This window comes from Syngnathoides biaculeatus, chromosome 15 (genome assembly GCF_019802595.1).
Source record: "Syngnathoides biaculeatus isolate LvHL_M chromosome 15, ASM1980259v1, whole genome shotgun sequence".
Lineage (NCBI taxonomy): Eukaryota > Metazoa > Chordata > Actinopteri > Syngnathiformes > Syngnathidae > Syngnathoides > Syngnathoides biaculeatus.
This window is the reverse complement of record NC_084654.1, coordinates 1,540,018-1,562,763: the sequence shown is the minus strand read 5'-3', so window position 1 is coordinate 1,562,763 and position 22,746 is coordinate 1,540,018. Positions and strand designations below refer to the sequence as shown.

Sequence of the window (22,746 nt, the reverse complement as noted above, 5' to 3'; positions counted from 1 at the left end):
CTGTTCAGCATGTTTTTGCAACCCTTAAGTCAAAATGTTTAGCACTTTATTGTTGATTATCATAGATGTGCAGATGAGCCATTTTTTCCAGGGATAATCCTGGAGTAGTTTACCAATGAGAGAAAATCTCACCATGTTCAAAATCAATGGGATTTTCCCAAAACTGATGAGATTTTTATACATGAAATCATTTTTCATATATACTTCTTATTACACTTATTCATGTTCCAGTAATTTTAACGCATGTGAAAAATAAATAAACAGGTAATACTTTAACTCTCACTGTGTTTGTTTTCCATGTGTTCAAATAATTTCACTGAGCAGTTACTGTTTCATTAACTAGCTTTTTAACTGAGACCTTTTGCCTTTGGGTCAGATGCACTGTTTGTTTTAAACAGTGTCTGAAGGGAGTCTAGTGTTCTGAATATAGCGTCTTGGGCCCGATAGAAGCTCAGCCAACCGACTTGGTGAACTTCTCTGCATTTTAGAGTTGGCTTATCTAACAATTTTTGGCTTCTAGTAAGTTGGCGTTCCTCTTGGATCCCGACGCTTGATCCGCCTACCTTAACCTTGGTCAACGCAAGTGTAACTTTGGACCCTACTAAAAATTCAGATTGGTGCATATTTGAGTTAAGATGAGAACAGCTAATCAGACGACGCATCTAGCCACCCCACGCTCACTGAAACCCTTTTTGTCACAACTGAGGTTTCCAAATCAATGTCTATCTGTCGTCGTTTGTGGATATCTCATCTTATCTTGACTGTAGTTGTAGATTCCCTGTTAGTACCGATTAAAACTATAAAATTCACTATGTGCATCCAAGAATTGACGAGCCTCTGTAACGACGAACGCAAATTGATTTATTAAAGCAAACCAAGCTTTATCAGATTGATCACTTTAATAAAAAGAAAAAGGTTTCGTCATTTTCCTGTTATGCACAGTAAATAAGTGACAAGGTGCCTTATAAATTAAAAATTAGATATACAACGCGTAATCTAAAAATGATTTCAAACTGGAAGCGATGCGCGTGTCCCTACCGCAGACTTCATCGCAGAAAACCCCCGCAGGCAAGGGGAGAACATGCAAACTCCACACAGGCAGGGCTTGAATAGAACCGTAGTCATCAGAACTGTGAGGCCAGCGTTTTACAGTTGCACTGCCGTGCCACCATACTTCATCCATTCAAATTACATTTTATTTCATCTGATAATCGCGATAATCGAGACACAGTATTTAACAGCTATATTACACCCAAACTTACTCCAGAGCTGCCAATAGAAGGGACGTCAGCCCCAAGTCTGATGACGAAAGCTTTTAAGACCAGAAACCTTTATTTCCCCTCATGCTTATGATTGAGCATTTTTGTGTTTTATCATTCTAAAGTTTTCACTTTCCTCAATGACTTTTTAAAACTATTTTAAAGTTTTGCTCATTGTTTTTATGTGGTTTTGGCCTTTGTTTTGAAATGTCTTTTTGCTCTTTATTTTAAAATGATTTTATGCACACAAAGCACAATGAGTTGCCTAATGTATGCAAATGCATTATTTTAATACATTTGACTTGCCTCTGCTGCACAACGGGGAAATGAAATGCATCACTGAATACAATACCTCAAATGAGAGTAATTTACACACTCCACAGTCGTACTTACCTCAGAGTCCATGCCTTGCATCTCATTCTTTTCCAATTGAAACTGCACAAAGTCATCAATAACGTGGAAAAGTTCAGGTGAGATAGCTTTGAAGTACTTGTGGTAGTCATACTTTACGGCCAAAGAGGCAAAAATCGTGTTGTTGACAAGTGCTGAGCGGAGATCAGTCAGTACACCAGGCGAGTGCTGCCGTGGGTCTTCATAAAGGTGCTTTGTTATGAGGTAGTCCAAAATAGCATCACCAAGGAACTCCAACCGTTGGTAACAATCTAAAGAGAAACGGAAAGCCATATATGCAGAGATGAAATAATGTACACAAGACAGTTTTCATAAATTATTACATTTTTAAAGGTAATGCAGAGAACCCCACGAGGAAATACTCAGGGTATCCTTGTATTATTTATTTATATAATATTTATTATTTTTATTTATTTTTTATTATTTTATTATTTATGGTACTCTATAGGTGCACCTTAATGTTATTCCTTGTCTTCAGAGCTCCTTCCATTTTCCTCGGTTTGCTGACCTCTTCAACCATGCTGTCAAGCCCATCCACTGCTCATGCCACTGCCACAACCACGTTTCCTGGCTCGACAACCCACATTTACACATCAAAGGTCCAACAACAAAGTTCTTCCAAATAAACTATTCTCCACCAACATCTTCAGCTACTTCCTGCTTCAGGGTCCAGTCTAAATTGACACCATTGTATTGTGATAGAAAATTCCGGCCATCATGGAGCCAGCTATCCCTGAGGAGCTAAGAAAAGCATTTCACCCTTCGAGGGACCCAGATAGGAAGACAAGACAAAGATCTCCATGAGATAATGGAATGAATGGACACTCTCGCAAAAAGTTTCCCCATCTTTCTTCCGAAATGCAGGCCGACCACCCTCCCATGAGTACTCCATCTGAGCCTGGAGCCTCAAATAAATCCTGCCTTCCATACAAAGAACCTCATATGTTTCTCTGTTCGAGCCCCACCCCGGGGACATAGGTGCATGCAGTCAATTCTTCCTTAATTGCTCACTTGTCTTCAATCCTTAACTGTTAAGGTACCTCACTGAACAGTTTAAGGCAGCATTCGTCACTATTCTTCTACATGGAAAAACTGCAATAAGGGCAACCCCATTACGGCACAACTCTTCTTCGCTACTCGTGTCATTCAAATCCTTTTCCACCAAACTTAAAAAGAGTTTTTGATCATTTGACAGCTCCTTACGGTTACTCAAGGCACTAGTTTAATGGCTTCTTATTCGGTGGAATTGAGAATACTTGCAGGTTAATTCACCAAACCTTCCTAATCTCAGAAAATCACCGTGTGGACATTCCATTATTTATGATACCTTCTCCTGAGAACCTGTTAGTCTTTGGAATCCCTTGGTTTAGAAAGCACAACTCTGCCATAGTTTGGACCCACTTGTCTGTCACCGAGTGGAGTCCTCACTGGCTTTCCCCAAACTACTTTCTGCCATGCCTCAACCTCAAACCACTGCCACGTGCATCAACCTTTCTCAGGTACCAGAAGAATATCATGTTCTTTCTCAGTTTTCAGTAAAGAACTTGCTATTTCTCTACTCCCCAGCCACAACACCCCCACTGCTCTTATGCCCGTGCAATGGATCCTCTGCCGGCAGCCTCTCTTCCTTCCAGCTGTCTCTTCAACCTTTTCTGTCCTGAAAAAATGGCATTGGAAAACTGTATCCGTGACTGTGTGCTGGCGTCCGGACTCATTGAGCCTTCTTCTTCTTTGTTTAAAATATGCACCCAAATGTGAACACCATTTGGGAGAGGCAGCATGCCCAGGCAGCTATCCAGCTCACAAATGCAAGACCTAGCTCCAAAGGTTTTGCTCAGCATAATAGAAGCAACAGTAACTACGAAACTGTCGGATCACAATATTTTTGGTTTGAGCCAAAACTTTGGAAATTTGTTGGTAAAAATGGACTCCCAATCCTGCTCGCTCGAACACGACAAGCCCAGACAGCATGCATGTTTCTTCTCAACCCCACAAGTTAAATGTGGAATTTGGGACTACTATACATGAAATTATCCACACCAAATCGAGTGATGCAAGACCCACGGCAGCCTGAACCCCTAGTTGGAAGCTGTAGTGATCAAACAAGTTAAATAAAAATGTAATTAATTTGAATTGGAATGATACACACATGCATGCACGCACACAAACACAAATGTAAAACAGAGAAAATGACCACCTTCAGGTGGGGAGACAGGTCCTGACTGTTGTTTGTGCTTATGTACCAAACAGCAGTTCAGAGTACCCACCCTCTTTGGAGTCCTTAAAGGGAGTGCTACAGAGTGCTCCCTCTGGGGACTCCATCATTCTGCTGGGGGACTTCCATGCTCACATGGGCGATGACAGTGAGACCTGGAAGGGCGTGACTGGGAAGAACGGGCCCCCCGATTAGAACCCGAGTGGTGTTATGTTATTGGACTTTTGTGCTCATCACGGATTGTCCATAACGAACACCATGTTCAGGCATATGGGTGTCCACATGTGCACCTGGCACCAGGACACCCGAGGCCCCAGTTTGATGATCGACTTTGTAGCGGTGTCATTGAACGTGCGACTGCATGTCTTGGACACTCGGGTGAAGAGAGGGGCGAAGCTGTCAACTGATCACCACCTGGTGGTGAGTTGGCTCCGATGGTGGGGGAAGATGCCGGTGAGACGTGGCAGGCCCAAACATATTGTGAGGGTCTGCTGGGAACAGCTGGCAGATTCCCCTGTCAGAAGGAATTTCAACTCCCACCTTCGAAAGAACTTTGCTCACGTTCCAGGGTGGTGGGGGAAATGGAGTCCGAATGGACGATGTTCTGCGTCTCCATTGCTGAGGCGGCCGAACGGAGCTGTGGCCGTAAAAGAGTTGGTGCCTGTCATGGCAACCCTAGAACACTTTGGTGGACACCAACAGTGAGGGATGCTGTCAAGCTGAAGAAGGAGTCCTCTCGGGCATTTTTAACCTGAGGGACTCCCGAGGCAGCTGATAGGTACCAGCTGGCCAAGCGGAATGGAGCATTGCTGGTCACTGAAACAAAAACCCAGGCATGGGAGGAGTTTGGTGAAGCCCTGGAGAATGACTTAATGATGGCTTCGAGGAAATTCTGGTCAACTGTCCGGCGTCTCAGGAGGGGGAAGGAGTGCACTTTCAACACTGTGTCTAGTGGGGATGGGGCACTGCTAAACTCAACTTGGGATGTTGTGAGTCAGTGGGGAGAATACTTCGAATATACGCCTTCCCATGAGGAAGCTGTGTCTGAGTTCTCTGGTGCGGGATCTTCTATCTCTGGGGTTGAAAAGCTTCTTGGTGGCAGGCCACTGGGGGTGGATGAGATTCGCCTGGACTTCCTAAAGGCTCTGGATGTTGTGGGGCTGTCCTGGTTGACACGCCTCAGCAACATCGCATCTTTTAAGAAGGGGGACCAGAGGGTGTGTTCCAAATATAGGGGGAATCACACTCCTCACCCTCCCTGGTAATGTCTATGCAGAGGTGCTGAAGAGGAGAGTCTGTCAGGAATTCTCAGATCCAGGAGGAGCAATGTGGTTTTCGTTTTGGCTGTGGAACAGTGGCCCAGCTCTCCATTCTCGGCAGGATCCTCGAGGGTGGATGGGATTTCGCCCAACCAGTCTACATGTGTTTTGGTGGACTTGGAGAAGGCGTTCCACAGTGTCCCTCCGGGAGTCTTGTGGGGGGTACAGAGCCACCTGATACGGGCTGTTCGATCCCTGTACGAATGCTGTCAGAGTTTGGTCCGCATTGCCGGTAATAAGTCGGACTCGTTTCTGGTGAGAGTTAGACTTTGCCAAGGCTGCCCGTTGTCACCGATTTTGTTCACAACTTTTATGGACAGATTTTCTAGGCGCAGCCGAGGTGTAGAGGGTATCCGGTTTGGTAGCCTCAGCATCGGATCTCTGCTTTTTGAAGATGATGTGGTTTTGTTGGCTTCATTAAGCTGTGCTCTCCAACGCTCATTGGAGCGGTTCGCAGCAGAGTGTGAAGCAGCTGGGATGAGAATCAGCACCTTCAAATCTGAGATCATGGTTCTCAGTCGGAAAAGGGTGGCATGCACTCTCCGGGTCGGGAATGAGATCCTGCCTCAAGTGGAGGGGATTAAGTATCTTGGGGTCTTGTTCATGAGCGAGAGAAGAATGGAATGGGAGATCAACAGATCGACCGGTGCAGCGTTGAAAGGCAAAGCTCTCAATTTACCAATCGATATCCATTCCTACCCTCAACTATGGGCACGAGCTGTGGGCCGTGACCCAAACAACAAGATCATACAAGTGTCCGAAATGAGTTTCCTCGGCAGGGTGTCCGGGCTCTCCCTTCGAAATCGGGTGAGAAGCTCGGTCATCTGGGAGGGACTCAGTGTCGAACCACTGCTTCTCTGCATTGAGAGGAGCCAGTTGAGGTGGCTGGAGCATCTGATCCAGATGCCTCCCGGACGCCTCCCTGGTGAGGTGTTCCGGGAATGTTGCAACGGAAAGAGACCTCGGGGATGACCCAGGACACGCTGGAGAAACTATGTCTCTCGGCCGGCCTGGGAACATCTCGGGATCCCTCTGGAAGAGCTGGAAGAAGTTCCCGGGGAAAGGGAAGTCTGGGTATCCCTGCTGAAGCTACTTCCCTCACGACCAGACCCGGAGAAGCGGTAAAGAACTGATGGATTAATTTTTTTTTTTTTTAAAAAGGCTGAAAGTTGCTCTACTTTATAAATTGAATACCAGTTCTCCGTATACAGAGACTTTTTGTTCTGCTGGACTCAAACACTAAAACAAATAGATGCCTGGCACTGCAATTTTACATAAATTTTAATGGGATCTAACAGTGGAATCTACAACAAAAGCGCAATGCAAGACAACAAACAAACGAGGACAGACAAACATTGACTTAGGAAGCGGAGTTATGATGCGAAAGGGTGTCAATGAGCGTGGAATGGCCAGGAGCATAGTCGGGACACCTGTTCGTTAATTTAACCCAAATACTGTTGTCCACCAATCTGAACTTTTAGTAGACTGCAAGAGTTAAATTAACGAGTGTTGACAATGAACGAGGCAGGCAGGTATCCACTTCCATACTTATCCAGTGTCCAATGGGCAGTTCAGGTGGAGGAAGACCTCCTCCCTTATCTGTAAGAGGTTAGTTTAAGATTCTGTCATTCTTTTCTATGGAAAATTTTGGATCACTTTTGGCAGTCAAGCACTAGGTCAGAAGGCTGTTCCAGGTTTTTCGGTGCAGCAGGTAGGGAATACCGAAGGTCCTGCAGGAACAGAGACTGACCAAGGTAATTAAATTGTTGTCTGCGACAGACCAGGAGTGCATGAGTGGGAGTGCGGGTATTCTAGCCTCAGTATTGATAGCGTTGGTTGTTGTCAATCACCTAAGTTCCTTTAAACTGAATCTATTAAAGCATTTCAGGGTGGACCTCCAATTTGTATTGTCTGAAAAAGATATCTGATTTTTGCTCATTTTTTCAGATGTCATGTGGTAGACGGCGACACCCTCAATATACCAAATAGCTCTTTGGGGACGTCGAACTACATAGTTTGATTTGGCAGGATGAGTCTCATCGTGGTAGTTGTAACTTAGCATTCCTCTGAGGGTTGGTGTGTTTACTAGCCATTTGGACCCAACAATTTTCTCATGAGTAGTCGGAACCTGATAGCGATGTGTAGCTTCTGCTCTACACCATTCTTCATGGGCTTCAAGCTGCAAATACCATCCACTACATCTCAGATGATTACCTGACTAGGACACAGGTAATGGGTTTTTTGCAAATTTAGCGCCAGATACAAATCAGGATTCCAACTGTGAGAGGTGACAGTTTTGATTCGGATGTTGGTGTTGTGCTGACAGAGGCCAATTTTAACTACATCTTTTAGGTGATACAGTGCCTTGTAAAAGTATTCGGCCCCTTTGAACTTTTCAATCTTTCGCCACATTTCAGGCTTCAAACATAAAGATATAAAATTAAAATTTGTTGTCAATAATCAACAACAAGTGGGACACAATCGTGAAGTGGAATTAAATTTATTGGATATTTTATACTATTTTAACAAATACAATCCTGAAAAGTGGGGTGTGCAATATTATTCGGCCCCTTTACTTTCAGTGCAGCAAACTCACTCCAGAACTTCAGTGAGGATCTCTGAATGAACCAATGTTGACTGATGATAATATATAGGATCAACCTGTGTGTAATCAAGTCTCCGTATAAATGCACCTGCTCTGTGATAGTCTCAGGGTTCTCTTTACATTTCACCTCGAACAAGGAGAAGACTGATCAGAGAAGGAGCCAAGAGGCCCATGATCACTCTGGATGAACTACAGAGACAGAGAGGTGGGAGAGTCTGTCCAGAGGACAACAATCAGTCGTACACTGCACAAATCTGGCCTTTATGGAAGAGTGGGAAGAAGAAAAACATTTCTCAAAGATATCCATAAAAAGTGTAATTTAAAGTTTGCCACAAGCCACCTGGGTGACACGCCAAACGTGGAAGAAGGTGCTCTGGTCCGATGAAACCAAAATTGAACTTTTTGGCCACAATGCATAACGATATGTTTGGCGTAAAAGCAACACAGCTCATCACCCTGAACACACCATCCCCACTGTCAAACATGGTGGTGGCATCCTCATGGTAAGGGCCTCTTTTTCTTCAGAGGGGACAGGGAAGATAGTTAAAATTGATGGGAAGATGAGCGGAGCCAAATACAGAAACATTCTGGAAGAAAACATGTTGGAGTCTGCAAAAAACCTGAGATTGGGATGGAGATTTATCTTCCAACAGGACAATGATCCAAAACATAAAGCCAAATGTACAATGGAATAGGTGACAAAAAATGTATCCAGGTGTTAGAATGGCCGAGTCAAAGTCCTGAATCCAATCGAGAATCTGTGGGCACAGCTGAACACTGCTGTTCACAAACGCTCTCCATCCAACCTCACTGAGATCGAGCTGTTTTGCAAGGAAGAATGGGCAAGAATTTCAGTCTCTCGATGTGCAAAATTGGCGCGACAAAGTATTAATGCAAGGGGGCCAAATAATATTGCACGCTTCACTTTTCTGGTTTTTATTTGCTAAAAAAAAAGTATCAAATATTCAATAAATTTCATCCAACTTTACAACTGTGTCCCACTTGTTGATTCTTGACAAAAAAAAAAAATCATTTTATATCTTTATTCTTGAAGCCTGAAATGTGGCGAAAGATTGAAAAGTTCAAGGGGGCCGAATATGTTCACAAGGCACTGTAGATGATGACTGAGTCGATAATTGGGAGAGAAAGAAGGAAGTCTATTTCTCAGAACTTAAGATTTACAGACGTACATACAGCGAAACCCCTCAGAGAGAAATGCAGATAGGCAGGGCTAATGGGGCTTGCTAGAGCTTTAGAAAGGCTAGTTTTGACGAAGGTCAGGGATCCAGGGTTTGGAGGAATTCTATCGATCGTTAAACTGTCTCTGGATGAAGAGATTCCAAGAAGCGTATCATTCATCAATGTGGAGAAAATCTATGTGTTAATATAATCCGTTTGGTCCAGCAACAACAGAGAGGTTACGGTCTGCCTATTTCAGTCAAAGGTTGCACTGCAAACATTGAGGATGAAGATGGTTACTCTTAGTGTGTTGCTGAACCTGGTTGTTCAAAATCTTGGTTTCTTTGCTCGGCATGGTTTGTCATGAGGTGAACTGCCCTTTTTGTGGTTGTCTCAATGGTATAAAAGCTGCAAGCGGCACCAGTAGGGTGATGGAGGTACCTTTTATTTCAGTCTATATTTTTTTAGGTTGCGGCAGAGCAGTACGTTAGGTTTCATCAGCCTCTCAGTCAGTCAACTGCTTTGGTGAACCTGGTGTAGTCCTTTGCGTGGCAAAGATGCTGTCATGGAGGTTGGAACTCCTTGACAGGTCAACCTGTGTTGACCATCCTTCATTCTGTGCATGACACATTGTGGGATCCTTGTGTGAACCCCTTTTCGCATCATGAGACCATGAATAGTTGTTTAGCGCGTTTCACAGAGCCGCAATAACAAGATCCCACAGTAATTAAAATGAGCAAGTGCAAAGTTAAAGAGGAAGAGAGCTCAAACTTATGCAGCACGCAGGAAGGAAGAACTGAAGCAGGACCGACCAAGTTCAGCCACAGAAAGATCAAAGGAAAAGTAGGCAACTCAGACATAATGAATGACATGGAGCAGGCAATAAAGGCCAGACCAGGCCCCACACGCTGCAGGGGACCACACGACCCCCAGCGGGAAGAGGTGGAGGAGGCGAGCGCAGAGGGACGCACGGAAAAGAGAGAACAGGAGGAGGTCGGATCGAGGAGCAACAAAGGCGCACCCCCACCCCTACCAGGAGCCAGAGTGGAGGACCCAGGAGAACGCCAGCCGGCACCAAACCAGCACACACGGAACATGGGCGAGTCACCCTCACACAGCCAGCGCTCCCAGTGACATCACAAAAAGTTCCTTTTTCCTATCCCAGAGCTCATGATTTGGATAGATAAACAAATAAATAAAATAAAAATAAAATAAAAACAACATCCAGACCCCTCAAAAGGTGGAACAACACTGAGGACTGGGGTGCAAATCCAGGCAAACTGAGGACTGGGGTGCAAATCCAGGCTTCCTCCTGTGTGGAGTTTGGATGTTCTCCCTGTGCCTGCATGGGTTTTCTCCAGGCACTCCTTTTCCTCACACTTTGAAGTTCCACTGACTTTCACTTTTGACTCTAGGTCAATTTCAAGGCACATTGAAAGGTTCACGGTATTATACCAGTATATACTCCTGTTATAGTTTCTCTCGGAGGGCCATTATAACCATGAAGCAATATAAATGTTTCATCCTCTCACAATATTACGTGTCCCTGCACAGCAAATTGATGGCTGTCCAGTGATGAAACTAAAAGTCAAGGAAATTTGCTATTATTGAAGTTACTGTAAAAAGAAGCTTGGTCATTAAAAAAAAATGCTCATCTTTACATTTGTCTTGTATGTTGGTTTTGGATTGAAGTGTAATTAGTTTTGGAAAAATTTACCTCAGAAAGCGAACACTTGCGTTAACAATAATCCCTCTCGGCTTCGCGGATCACCGATCGCACAAAAAAAAAAAAGAAAAAAAGCCAGATCCACCTTTTGGAGCTGATTGGCTGCATCATCGAAGCTTCACCTAGTACCTCCCTCTCCCACCCATCTTCTTCTAATGCACCATTTTTCGGCTGTTGACTCTGTGTGCATAACCTCTCTAGCTCAAAATGCATCCAAAGCGCTCGTGCTTTATCTTAAATCTGCTGCTGAAACACTCAACATGAAGAGAAAGATGCAAAATTAGAGGATTGCTTGAAAATTAAGATCCTTTCGTTTTGTGGACAGCAGATTCTTTTCCTTTTGACTTGCCCGGTTAGGGGTCGCCAAAGCGTGTCATTATTTTCGATCTAAGCTTATCTCGAGCATCTTTTTCTCTAACGCCCACTGTCCTCATGTCTTCCCTCACAACATCCAACCTTTTCTTTTGTCTTTCTCTCGCTCGTTTGCCTGGCAGCTACATCCTCAGCACCCTTCTAAAAATATACTCACTCTCTCACCTCTAAACCATCAAATTTCATCAAAGTGCTCTCTCGAACCTTGTCTCTAAAACATCCAACTTTGGCTGTCCCTATAATTAGCTCATTTCTAATCCTATCCAACCTATACACTCCATGTGAGAACCTCAGCATCTTCATTTCTGCTACCTCTATTGATTGGGATTGTTGACCCCAAGTATTTGAAGTACTCCACCCGCGCTCTCTCTTCTCCCTGGAGCCTCACTCTTCCCCCTCTTTCCCTCTCATTCACGCACATACATTGTTTTATTTCGGCTCATCTTCATTCCTCTCCTTTCCAGTGCATGCCTCCATCTTTGTAATTGTTCCTCCACCTGCTCCCTGCTTTCATTGCATATCACAATATCATCTGCGAACATCATGGTCCAAAGGGATTCCAGTCTAACCTTGTCTGTCAGCCTATCCATAACCACAGTGAACAGGAAGGGACTCAGAGCTGACCCTGATGCAAACCCACCTTCACCTTAAAATTCTTCTGTTAGGCCTACGGCACACCTCACCACTGTTCTGCTGCCCTCATACATGTCCTGTACTATTCTAACATATTCCTCCGCCACACCAGAAGTTACACTTTTGTGATGCCATTAATGGCATAAATGAATCAGCGGTGTGCCACATAAAGAATGATGTGGTAAACATCAACCTGAAGCTGCAATGAAGCATTTAACCCCTCGAGGACGAGTCAATGGGTGGTTTGGTTCGCTCATGTCTCAGTGGTGCTTGACACAGCCGCTTCTCGCCCATGTCTCGGTGGTGCCTTACCCTGAGCAGTCTATTGCTCATGTCTTGGTGGTGCCTGAGCCCAAGCCACATATTATTCATGTTTGGGCGGTGCCTGAGCCTGAGCCGCTTCTCAGTCATGTCTGGGCAGTGCCTGAGCTGCCTCTTGCTCATGCATCGGCAGTCCATAACCCACAGCCCACTCTTGCTCATGCCTTGGTGGTACATGAACCTGAGCCGCCTCTTGCTCATATGTCTGGGCTGTTTCTGAGCCCGAGCCACTTCTCACTCATGTCTGGGCAGTGCCTGAGCAGACTCTTGCTCATTCCCTTGCAGTGCTTGACCCGCAGCCGCCTCTTGCTCATGTCTGGGTGGTGCGTGACCCACAGCCGCCTCTTGCTCATGCATCAGCAGTAGATGACCTACAGCCTGCAGTGCCTGACCCGCAGCCGCCTCTTACCCATGCCTGAAGCAAAAAAATATATACTGAAAATGTGGATTAATCTGGTTTGTCACGTTGGACTGCTATTATTTTGAACACAACTGAGATAATTGTCTTGCTTTGTCTCCCTCTGTCTTCTTAATTTTAATATCACAAAAGAACTTTGAGTCTGATCTTCAGTCAGGTTTCACAACTCTTAAGACCTGTACCTTTTCCTCTCCTTGCAAATACTTTTCTTTTTGTAATAAAAATCCACAAAGACAAGATTGCCTCCTTGCTCATTGTGTCAGAAAAAAAATGCCAAACCAATGTGATGAAAGAAGAGGACGTCTGGAAGAAAGGTCAAAGAAAAGGTGTGTAGGCCGGAGTGTGTTGTGGAGTACAATGCTCATATGAATGGGATTCATAAACTGGACGAGAACATTGCCTACTACACCTAAATACGAAGGTGACTCAACTGGTCCAAAAAGTTTGTGGCATACTGTTTCCAAATGTGTATCTTCAACGTCTATGTCCTCTTCAAGGCAAAAAATCCTGCAAAATGTACCTCAGTCCTGGGTTTTAGGATGAAGACAGCAGGCTCATGGACCGCACATCATCATGCGGCAGAGGAGGAGGAGTCAGATGTGGAGGGTGATCTGGAGGTGGAGAAACGGCCAGGAAATCTTCCCAATCAAGCCCTTCCAGGTCTCTTTGTCATTGCCCACATGGGGATTGAGGTCACCCTAGAGAATAATGGAGTACCCAGAGAAACCGCTCTCCAGCACTCCCTCTAAGGACTCCCAAAAGGGTGAGTAATCTCAACTGCTATTTGGTACATAGGCACAAAAAATAGTCAGGACCCGTCCCCCTACCTGAAGGTGGAGGCAGGCTACTGTCTCATCCACCGGGGTAAAACCCAACGTGCAGGCCCCGAGCCAGGTGGCAGTAAGTATACCCACACCTGCTCGGCATTTCTTACCTTGAGCAACTCCAGAGTGGAACAGAGTCCAAATCCTCTCAAAAGGAGTGGTACCAGAGCCCAAGTGGTGCGTAGAGGTGAGTGCGACTGTATCAAGTCGGAACTTCTCAACCTCACACACACCAACTCGGGCTCCTTCCCTGCCAAAGAGGTGACATTTCATGTCCCTAGAGCTAGTTTCTGTAGCCAGGGATCGGATCGCCAAGGTTCCCACCTTTGACCACTGCCCGGCTCACATCACACTCAACCTCTCACAGGTGGTGGGCCCATGGGACCCATGTTACCCTTTCGGGCTGTGCCCAGCCGAGCCCCATGGGCACAGGCATGGCCACCAGGGGCTCGCCTTCGAGCCCCAACTCCAGGCCCAGCTCCAGAGCAGGACCCCGATGATCCCCGTGCAGGCAAGGGAAACCAAAGCCAACCTTTACACTCGTCATAGGAGTTTTGGAGTCGTACTTTGTCTGGTCCCTCACCTAGGACCTTTTTGCCATGGGTGACCCTACTAGGGGCGGGAAGCCCCAGACAACTTAGTTCCTAGGATCATCAGGACACACCACAATAAGGTGATGGCTCGAGGAGTGGGTGAAAATTATTATTTTTTAGACAAAAGTGTAATCTTTTGTTTGGGTGGTGCCAAGGTTATATAGCCATAGAACACAATAGTCTGTGTGCCTTGAAAGAGTGATCAAAATCGTCTATAACGGCTGAGGGGGGTTCTCTTTGAAAAAATGGCTCCGATAAAATGAGTTAATGCTCTATGACAAAAAATGCACCAGTCTCACCTGTAATGGTGTTGTAGTGATAGGAGGCATGGGTGAAGGCTTGCAGTAGGTAGGCCTTGTTCTGAAATGTGTAGTTGATCTTTTTTTCAAAATTCTCAAAGCCGGAGATAAGATGGTTGAGGGTTCGTTCTGCATCTGGATGTTCAAGCATACAGCGTGGTGGGATTTTCAACCAACCATAGGAAAAGTCACCAGTCAAGCTCCCCCTCTCAAGTGGTAGCACCTGTTTCCAGAAAAATAAAAAAATGTTTCATACAGAGCAGATACCCTTTGAGAGAAATTATTTCATGTTTGCTTTGACATTTAGAAAAGCCTTTACTATTAAAGACAGTGTAGATTCAATAACTGTTGGCACACTGGAACTTTGGTACAGTATGTATTTGTAAAACAATTTAAATTAGGGAATGACCACAAAGTCTTCATATAGATCAGATTTGGCACTACGCTTTTACCAGGATTAGGTGATGTCATATTCACAGCCCAACTCTAAAACTGGGAAGTTGGAATGTATGGACAATGCTGACCAGCCTTTCTGATAACCTACAGGACATCACCAACTCTAGAAAAAGAGCAGTCATCAATTATTAGCTTAAAAGATTGATTGTGGACATCGCCACACTCCAGGAAACATGGCTAGCAGACTCAAGCTTGCTAAGGGAAAACATCTACACCTTCTGCAAACGGGAAGACTTCCAATGACCCACAGATACATGCAGTGGGCTTTGTAGTGAGAAACATTTTGCTCACTACTCAGTTCTCAAACATAATCGAAGGTGGAATGTCTATTTATAGAAATATTCTCACCCAGAAAAAAAAGAAACCTCAAGAACGACCAATAGCTATAGTTTTCTCCCGCAAACGTACCTGCACAAAGGTGCTTCAGTGTAAAAGACGTATGGCCAGTCAGTATTATTAATTTTGTGTCCAACCTCATAGATTAATCATTAAAATGAAATTTATTTTTAAAATTTCCAAACTTTTTTTTATAAGAAAACATCTGGATAAGAAGGAAAATGGATGGAGTGATGTTGAGATATTTGTAAAATATTTTGGCCTCAAACCAGTTTTGACCTTTGGTTTCATTCTAGAATACAGAACTATACTTTTCTGCAAAGCTTTGATCTTTAAGAGTGTTTAAATAAGAGAAATTGAGAAAATGTTAATGCCTGTCTGAGAAACGTTTATGAAATATGTGTAGTTAGGGGTTAAATATCCTTAAAACATAAGAAATGAAAAAAACAATAACGAAAAAACACTAAATGAAAGAAACACGAAATGGAAAAAAATAGTCAATGAAAAACAAAAAAAAAAGAACTGTAAATGGCAAAAAAATCATCCTGGAAATAAAAAAAAAATCATGTAAAAAAAAACAAAAGAAGAAAAAAAAACATTCTGCAACTTGATTTTACAATGTGGGTCATTTTTGGAACTAACCCTTGCGTTAAATGAGGGAACTCTGTCATGGTGATGGGGTGCTTCTGAGCTCCACATGGAACATAGTGAGTTAGTGGGGAGATACTTCCAAGACCTTGATTCATGGCAACCTCGTAGCTACAGCAGCTACACCTACTTTTGAGTTGCCACAAGCGGCCACCTGCTCTGTCAACGCAACAGTGGACGTTTGGAATTCGGTAAACAAACAACACAAGCACAGCGGGCTCATTTTGCACAATAACACAAGCATATCAAAGTTAAACTTAAAAAGCAGCCAGTGGTACTGTCACAAAAAACCCACCAACAACATAAATAAAGCACGTATGAGAACGAGTCAACGGGGGCTTTATATATGATGAAGATGTTGGTGCGAAGGTGTGGTGTTTAATTCCACTTGTTTTTTAGTGAGGAAGTTGTGTTGTCAACTTTATGATGAGACAAACAAAAAATTCACAACGCTAACTCCAGCCATGTGTGAAAGCCACACTGCTGCAAAATATGCTTCACTTTTTTGTAGAGGAATGTGAATTAAACATTCCCGACAATTATCTTTGTCTATTCTACAGAAGCAAACATGCTTGCTTCTGCAGAGCTGCAAAATGTGACGCACGAGCAGTTTTGACTACAAAGTGCAGTTAACAGGAAAAACGTAAACCCACTGGTACATCAAAAGTAATATTCTTTTGACACGTGCATGGCATGTTTTTCATGTCAAACTATTTTTTCCATCTATATTTTTTCTGATACATATTCATGTATTGTACATGACAGAGATGATTTTTCTTCCTTCCCCAAATGACCAAATATCAGGCTTTATTAAAATAAAGCAAAGCAAATGTATTTGTATAGCACATTTTATACACAAGGTAACTCAATGTGCGTTACATTATTAAAAGCATTCAAATGCAAAAATAAAAACATTTGAAAATAAAAAGTAGAATTAAAAAAGCTTTTAATTCAAGAAATATCACTGAAAAGTGCAAGTACTCTAAAACGCATGACAAACAAATAACATGTATTTAAAAACATTCATACTTGCGGCTGACGTCACCTCAGTTAGCATTTTATTTTTTTTCTAGCATCATCGCTACATTCTGGTTTACCATGTTTGCTTTGGACTCTCCACACCAGTGTTAGGCTTGAGTCAGTTGATCTCACAGCGCTACTGGGTTTGTATTCTATAAGCATTTCTTTCATGTATTCAGGACCTAAACCATTTAGTGAACACTTAGCAAAAGAGTGTACAGAAATTGACCAAATATTACAACCAGCATACCAAATCTTCCCATGACTGAATATTTTAGATGATAAATACCTCTCTAACTTGAAGTCCCCATTAGAGCTAAATGTAACAGATGATGCCTAAAGCCTTACAGTGAAGAAAATAAGTATTTGAACACCCTGCTATATTGCAAGTTCTCCCACTGAAATTTCTCTGAAATTTTCATCGTAGTTTGCATGTCCACTGTGAGAAAGATAATCTAAAAGGAAAAATCCAGAAATCACAATGTATAATTTTTTTAACGATTTATGTGATACACCTGCAAATAAGTATTTGAACACCTATCAAAGAGAATTCTAACCGTCAAAGACCTGTTAGTTCGCCTTGAAAAGTCCACCTCCACCCTATGAATTATACTGAATCAGATGCACCTGTGTGAGATCATTAGCTGCATAAAGACACCTGCCTATCCCATACAATAAGTAAGACTCAAACTTGTAACATGCCCATGACCAAAGAGCTGTCCAAAGACACCAGCAAGCAAATTGTACAACTCCACATGGCTGGAAAGGGCTACGAGAAATTGCCAAGCAGCTTGGTGAAAAAACTGTTGGAGCAATCATTAGAAAATAGAAGAAGTTAAACATGACGGTCAATCTCAATCAGAGTGGAGCCCCATGCAAGCTATCACCCTGTGGGGTCTCAATGATCCCGAGAAAAGTGAGGAATCAGCCCAGGATTACACGACAGGACTTGGTCGTTTCTAAGGTGACTGTTGGTAATACACTAAGACGTCATGCTTTAAATTCATGCTTGGCACGGAATGTTCCCCTGCTTAAAGCAGCACATCTAGGCCCGTCTTAAAGGTCAAGTGTCATCCCTATAAATATTCTAAAATAGATATTTTAATGAAAAATACATTTAATATTATTCACTTCAATGTTGATACGAAAAAATAAATGTGAGCGAAGAGTGTATCATCCATGCATAAAGTTGCAGAAGTGTCATTATACGACATCCGAGTGGTCGCCATATTGGTTGCATCCTCACCTGGACATTCACCAATGAAAACACGTGGTGCACCCTACTATGGGAGACGAACACGCCCCTACTGACACAGAAGCTCTTTTTGAAAAGGAGAACACCACACAACCGAGTGAAGTTACCGGGACAATATGACACTTTTGTTTCAAGCCATATTCAGATGATATGCGATCACGGCCAAACCGCCTCCCCGTACGATCCACTTCCGTGGCGGAGATGAGCCATCACGGCTCATCCCAGCCGGCCGGTGTGGCTCATTTTCGGCGCCGAGGCGGCTTATCATGGAGCCGAGCCGTGCTGCCTTCGGGTGTTGTTCATAGCTGCCGCAGTACGCGATGAACAACACCGTCGAGCTGGGGCGCGTTACTGCGTTGTCGTCGCATGCGGCTGAGTGAGGCAGAGCCGAGCTGTGCTGCTTTAGGGGGTTGTTCATAGCCGCCGCAGTACGCAATGAACAACACTGTCGAGCTGGGGCGCTTTACTGCGTTGTCGCCACACGCGGCTGAGTGAGGCATTGTTGGCTGCGTTCTTCAGAGCCGCTGCTATCCGCAAGCCCGAAATGCAGCCTTCGCTGGCGAAGCGACGCAGCAGCCCGACGCTGTCCGGTGCGCACATTGCCACATTTCGTACGTGGATCTTTTGTTACGTTATGAGAGACCAATTACGTGGTCCACCCCAAAATATTATTTTTTTTTTTTAGTAGCTGTATACACACCTACCTGTCATTTGGAACCCACGAAGCTCTTGTCCTCTGCATCCGTGCAATCCATTTTTCACGATGAACCGGGTCTCTTGCAAACTTATGAAGGGTAAATCCATTCTCCCGTGTGTTCAAGCAATGTCCAGCAAGGCAACGAGCTGGCATTTTGGCTAACACGAAGGAAGAACGAGGTACCTTCCCGGAGGTAAAACTAATGGAAACAAACGAGTCAACTTGGGGGCGCATCTGTCCTTTACGCCACTTCCTGCTTCTTCTCGAAAACAAATCCCTCGAGAGGATTTCCATGGCGGGAGTTACAAAAAGCTGTATAGTCAAAATCGTGTTTTGTGATGAAAAAACGCATGGGCCCATATTGACTGCCGTGTTTTCATTTTTAACATACTAAAAATCATCCATTTCATGACAGTTGCCCTTTATGTTTGCCAACAACCATTTGGATGGTACAGCGGAGTCATGCGAGAAGATTTTGTGTTCAGATGATACCAAAATGAAACTTTTTGGTCTTATTCCACTAACTGTTTTTGGAGGAAGACGAATGATGAGTTCCATCCCGAGTACACCATCCCTACTGTGAAGCATGGGGGGGTCGCATCATGCTTTGGGGGTGTTTTTCTGCACATCGGAAAGGACGACTGCACTGTATTAAGGAGAGGATGACCCCGGCCATGTATTGAGAGATTTTGGGGAAAAACCTATTTCCCTCAGTCAGAGCATTGAAGATGGGTCGTGGCTGAGTCTTTCAACATGACAATGACCCGAAGCACACAGCCAGGAAAACCAAGGAGTAGCCCCTTAAGAAGCATATCAAAGTTCTGACATGGCCTAGCCAGTCTCCAGACCTAAACCCAATAGAAAATCTTTGGAGGGACCTGAAAATCTGAGTTTCTCAGCGACAGCCCAGAAACCTGTCTGATCTGGGCCAAAATCCCTCCTGCAGTGCGTCCAAACTTGGTGAACAACTACAGGAAACGTTTGACCTCTTTAATAGCAAAAAAAAAAAAAAAAAGGCTACTGTACCAAATAACATTGATTTTCTCGAAAACTTATTTACAGCTCTATCACATAAATTGCTAAAAAAAAAAAAAAAAAATCAAAGATTATGATTTATCGATTTTTCTTTTTAGATTATCTCTCTGTTAGTGAACATGCAGCTACGATGAAAATTTCAGACCCCTCCATGATTTCTAACTTGCAGTATAGCAGGGTGTTGAAATACTTGTTTTCTTCACTGTATGTAATCTGAATGAGGTTGCTGACGGTAAGGTTGTGGTTGGGGAGAGTGTAGCTCAACAGCCTCGGATGGTGGTGTGTAGGATGATTCTGGTGGTGGGGAGAAAGATTAAGAAGACAAAGGTAGAGCAGAAAACCTTGGAGGATGAATGTTGTGTGGCATTTTGGAAAGAGGTTAGACAGGCTCTCGGTGAACAGGATGACAGGGCAGAGACAGCCAGGAGAGTTTTCTTAGAGAGTCCTTAAACTGGTTTCCAGTCACCTTTAGAATAGATTTTAAAGTTCTGCTCTTGGTCTATAAAACCTGAATACCTGAAAGAAATGCTTACAGAATACAAACCCAGTCGAGCTCTGAGATTGACTGACTCAGGTCAACCAGTGGAGTGCAGAGTCCAAGGCAAAAATGATGAAGCAGCATTCAGCTATTATGCTGCACAAAAATGGAATAAGTTGCAAACAGAGGTGATGTTCCCCACAAGTGTGAATGTTTTTAAATCCAGGTTGAAAACTTCTTTGCTCATGCTTTCTAGAGGATCTCTTTATTTTAACATTTCTTGCACTCTATGCTGTTTTTATTTATACTTTTAAAATATTTATCTCCTTGTATTCATGTCCTTTTAATCATGCAAAGCGCATTGAGTTTACCTTGTGCATGAAATGTGCTATGTAAATAAATTTGCTTTACTCTGCTTTGTTACAGTATCAAAACCCGCTTTGAGATGCAACAAGACCAAAATTGGCACATTTCCCAAGTCAGTATTCAATTTTGTATCATTTAGCACTTGGATAAGATCAGATTCTGTACTGTGATTGGTTCGGAAACCTGCATTTCAATTCCATTTAAATTAGAGAAACTGCTGAGGTGATTAAAAATAACTCAAGAAGATGGGTCTACATCTTGCTAATTTGCAAGCGTCCAGTGCTTCTTTTTTTTTTTTTTTTTTAAAGAGGCTTAATGGCAGCTACTTTAAGAGCTTTAGGAAACTTGTGAGATTGAAGTGAGGAATTGATGATGTCAAATTAGCGAGCACTGATATTACAATAGCTTTGAAGTCAGATGGTATTTAGTCAAGACAGCTCGTTGATGGTTTCAGCTGCTGAACAGTTTTCTCTAGTTTTTTGGTCAACTATCAATTTCTGACATGATAATCGAGCTTTCCATGGATGGCTTCCGATGTAGTATTAGAATCAGAATCAGCTGGATGTTGCTGCCACCCTGCTATGACATTCAGAACAAATAAACTAACAAGAACAAAGAAAAAGAGACATTTAGTCAAAACTATTCCTAATAGTCAGAGATGTACAAGATGCAGTCTACAGCAGTTCATAGTGCGTCAACACCCCACATTATGTTAATATTACACAGAGTGCCAGTGCCCTTAACCATTTGCGGTTCCAGTTATAGGCCAGTGCAATGACAATTGTGCAAAGGGAGCAGTTTCAAGTGATGAATCGTGTGAGAGTCTTCAGCACATATTACTAATACTAATATTTATTGGACAGACAGGAGGGGAGGGTGTGTCCCAACAATGGCACAAGGCAGAAAATAGACCAGCTGATAATGACTTAATTGTCAGAGGGAAAAAACTTTTTCAAAGCCTGCTCGTTTTGACTTCCATTAAGAGGTACCATTTTACCTGACGGAAGGAGCTGAAAGAGCTGGTGCCCAGGATGTGGATGGTGTGAAAGGATTCTATCCGCTTTGGACCTAGTTCGAGTGGCGTAAAAGTCTTCAAGGGTGGGTAGAGTGGTGCCGACAATCCATTCAGCGGTTTTGAGTGTCTGTTGCAGTCAGAGTTTGTTCTTTTGGCAGATGGCGCAATAAGACTTGGACGTCTGTATGGGACATTCCTTTGTAATAAATCCATTTGCTGTTAACTTTGTCTAATCATTGGTCATCTCTTCCTTGATCAGCGAACACGCGTAGGGTCCAAACTCGCAAATCCCAACAATTTCTTGGTGACCCCGACCGTAAGTCAAGGGAGGGAGACGGGCGTTGGCTGTCGACAGATGAGATGTTTTGGAGACATATGAAAAACACGGGAGTGTTTTACGGACAAGTCGACGGTGGTTGTCTGTACTTCCGACCTCTCCAGGTTGTGACCAAAACCAAAGGTAAGCAGAAGCCTGTTACTGTCCAATTCTGCATATTGAACTGCCTAAATTTAAGAAGTCATTGGTATCAGATTGTTCATGCCTCATATGAGTTATTGAATAAGAGATAATGATGTGAGAATAATAGATGAAGAGAATAAGAGAATAAAAGATAAAGAGAATAAGACAAGTTGACGTATATAGTAGATGTACGATTGCATTATGAGGTTTACCTGTGAGACCTACGGGGGATAGGATCCCTTACAAACAGAGGGTTTGCTGTCGGTTTGAGCCTTGGACGTCGCAAGGTGGTGTACGAAAAAAAGTAGTATAGGCTTTCTAATTTGTTGCGCAATACGAATTTGGTTGGGTTTAGTCAAAGAAGAGTGACCACTAAATTAAACAAATAATCACGGATGGTGAATTTGATCATGAATCATCTTCTTCTTTTCCTTTCGGCTTGTCCCGTTAGGGGTCGCCACAGCGTGTCATCTTTTGCCATCTTACCCTATCGCCTGCATCTTCCTCTCTAACCCCAACTGCCCTCATGTCTTCCCTCACCACATCCATAAACCTTCTCTTTGGTCTTCCTCTCGCTCGTTTGCCTGGGAGCTCCATCCTCAGCATCCTTCTACCAATATACTCACTCTCTCGCATCTGAACATGTCCAAACCATCGAAGTCTGCTCTCTCGAATCTTGTCTCCAAAACATCCAACTTTGGCTGTCCCTCTAATGAGCTCATTTCTAATCCTATCCAACCTGCTCACTCCGAGCGAGAACCTCAACATCTTCATTTCTGCCACCTCCAGTTCAGCTTCCTGTTGTT

General features: G+C 43.5%; 1 protein-coding gene across 6 annotated transcripts in view; it reads right to left on the bottom strand.

The window, feature by feature from the left end:
• Positions 1–22,746, bottom strand: part of dicer1 (dicer 1, ribonuclease type III) — a 266,759-nt gene that overhangs the window by 14,002 nt on the left and 230,011 nt on the right. For all 6 annotated transcript variants that reach the window (XM_061842862.1, XM_061842863.1, XM_061842865.1 and 3 more), the window contains 2 exons: positions 14,175–14,397; positions 1,653–1,921 (listed from right to left, as the gene is read on the bottom strand). In XM_061842862.1, coding sequence (XP_061698846.1) covers positions 1,653–1,921; positions 14,175–14,397 — 492 coding nt within the window. The remainder of the gene's footprint in view (positions 1–1,652; positions 1,922–14,174; positions 14,398–22,746) is intronic.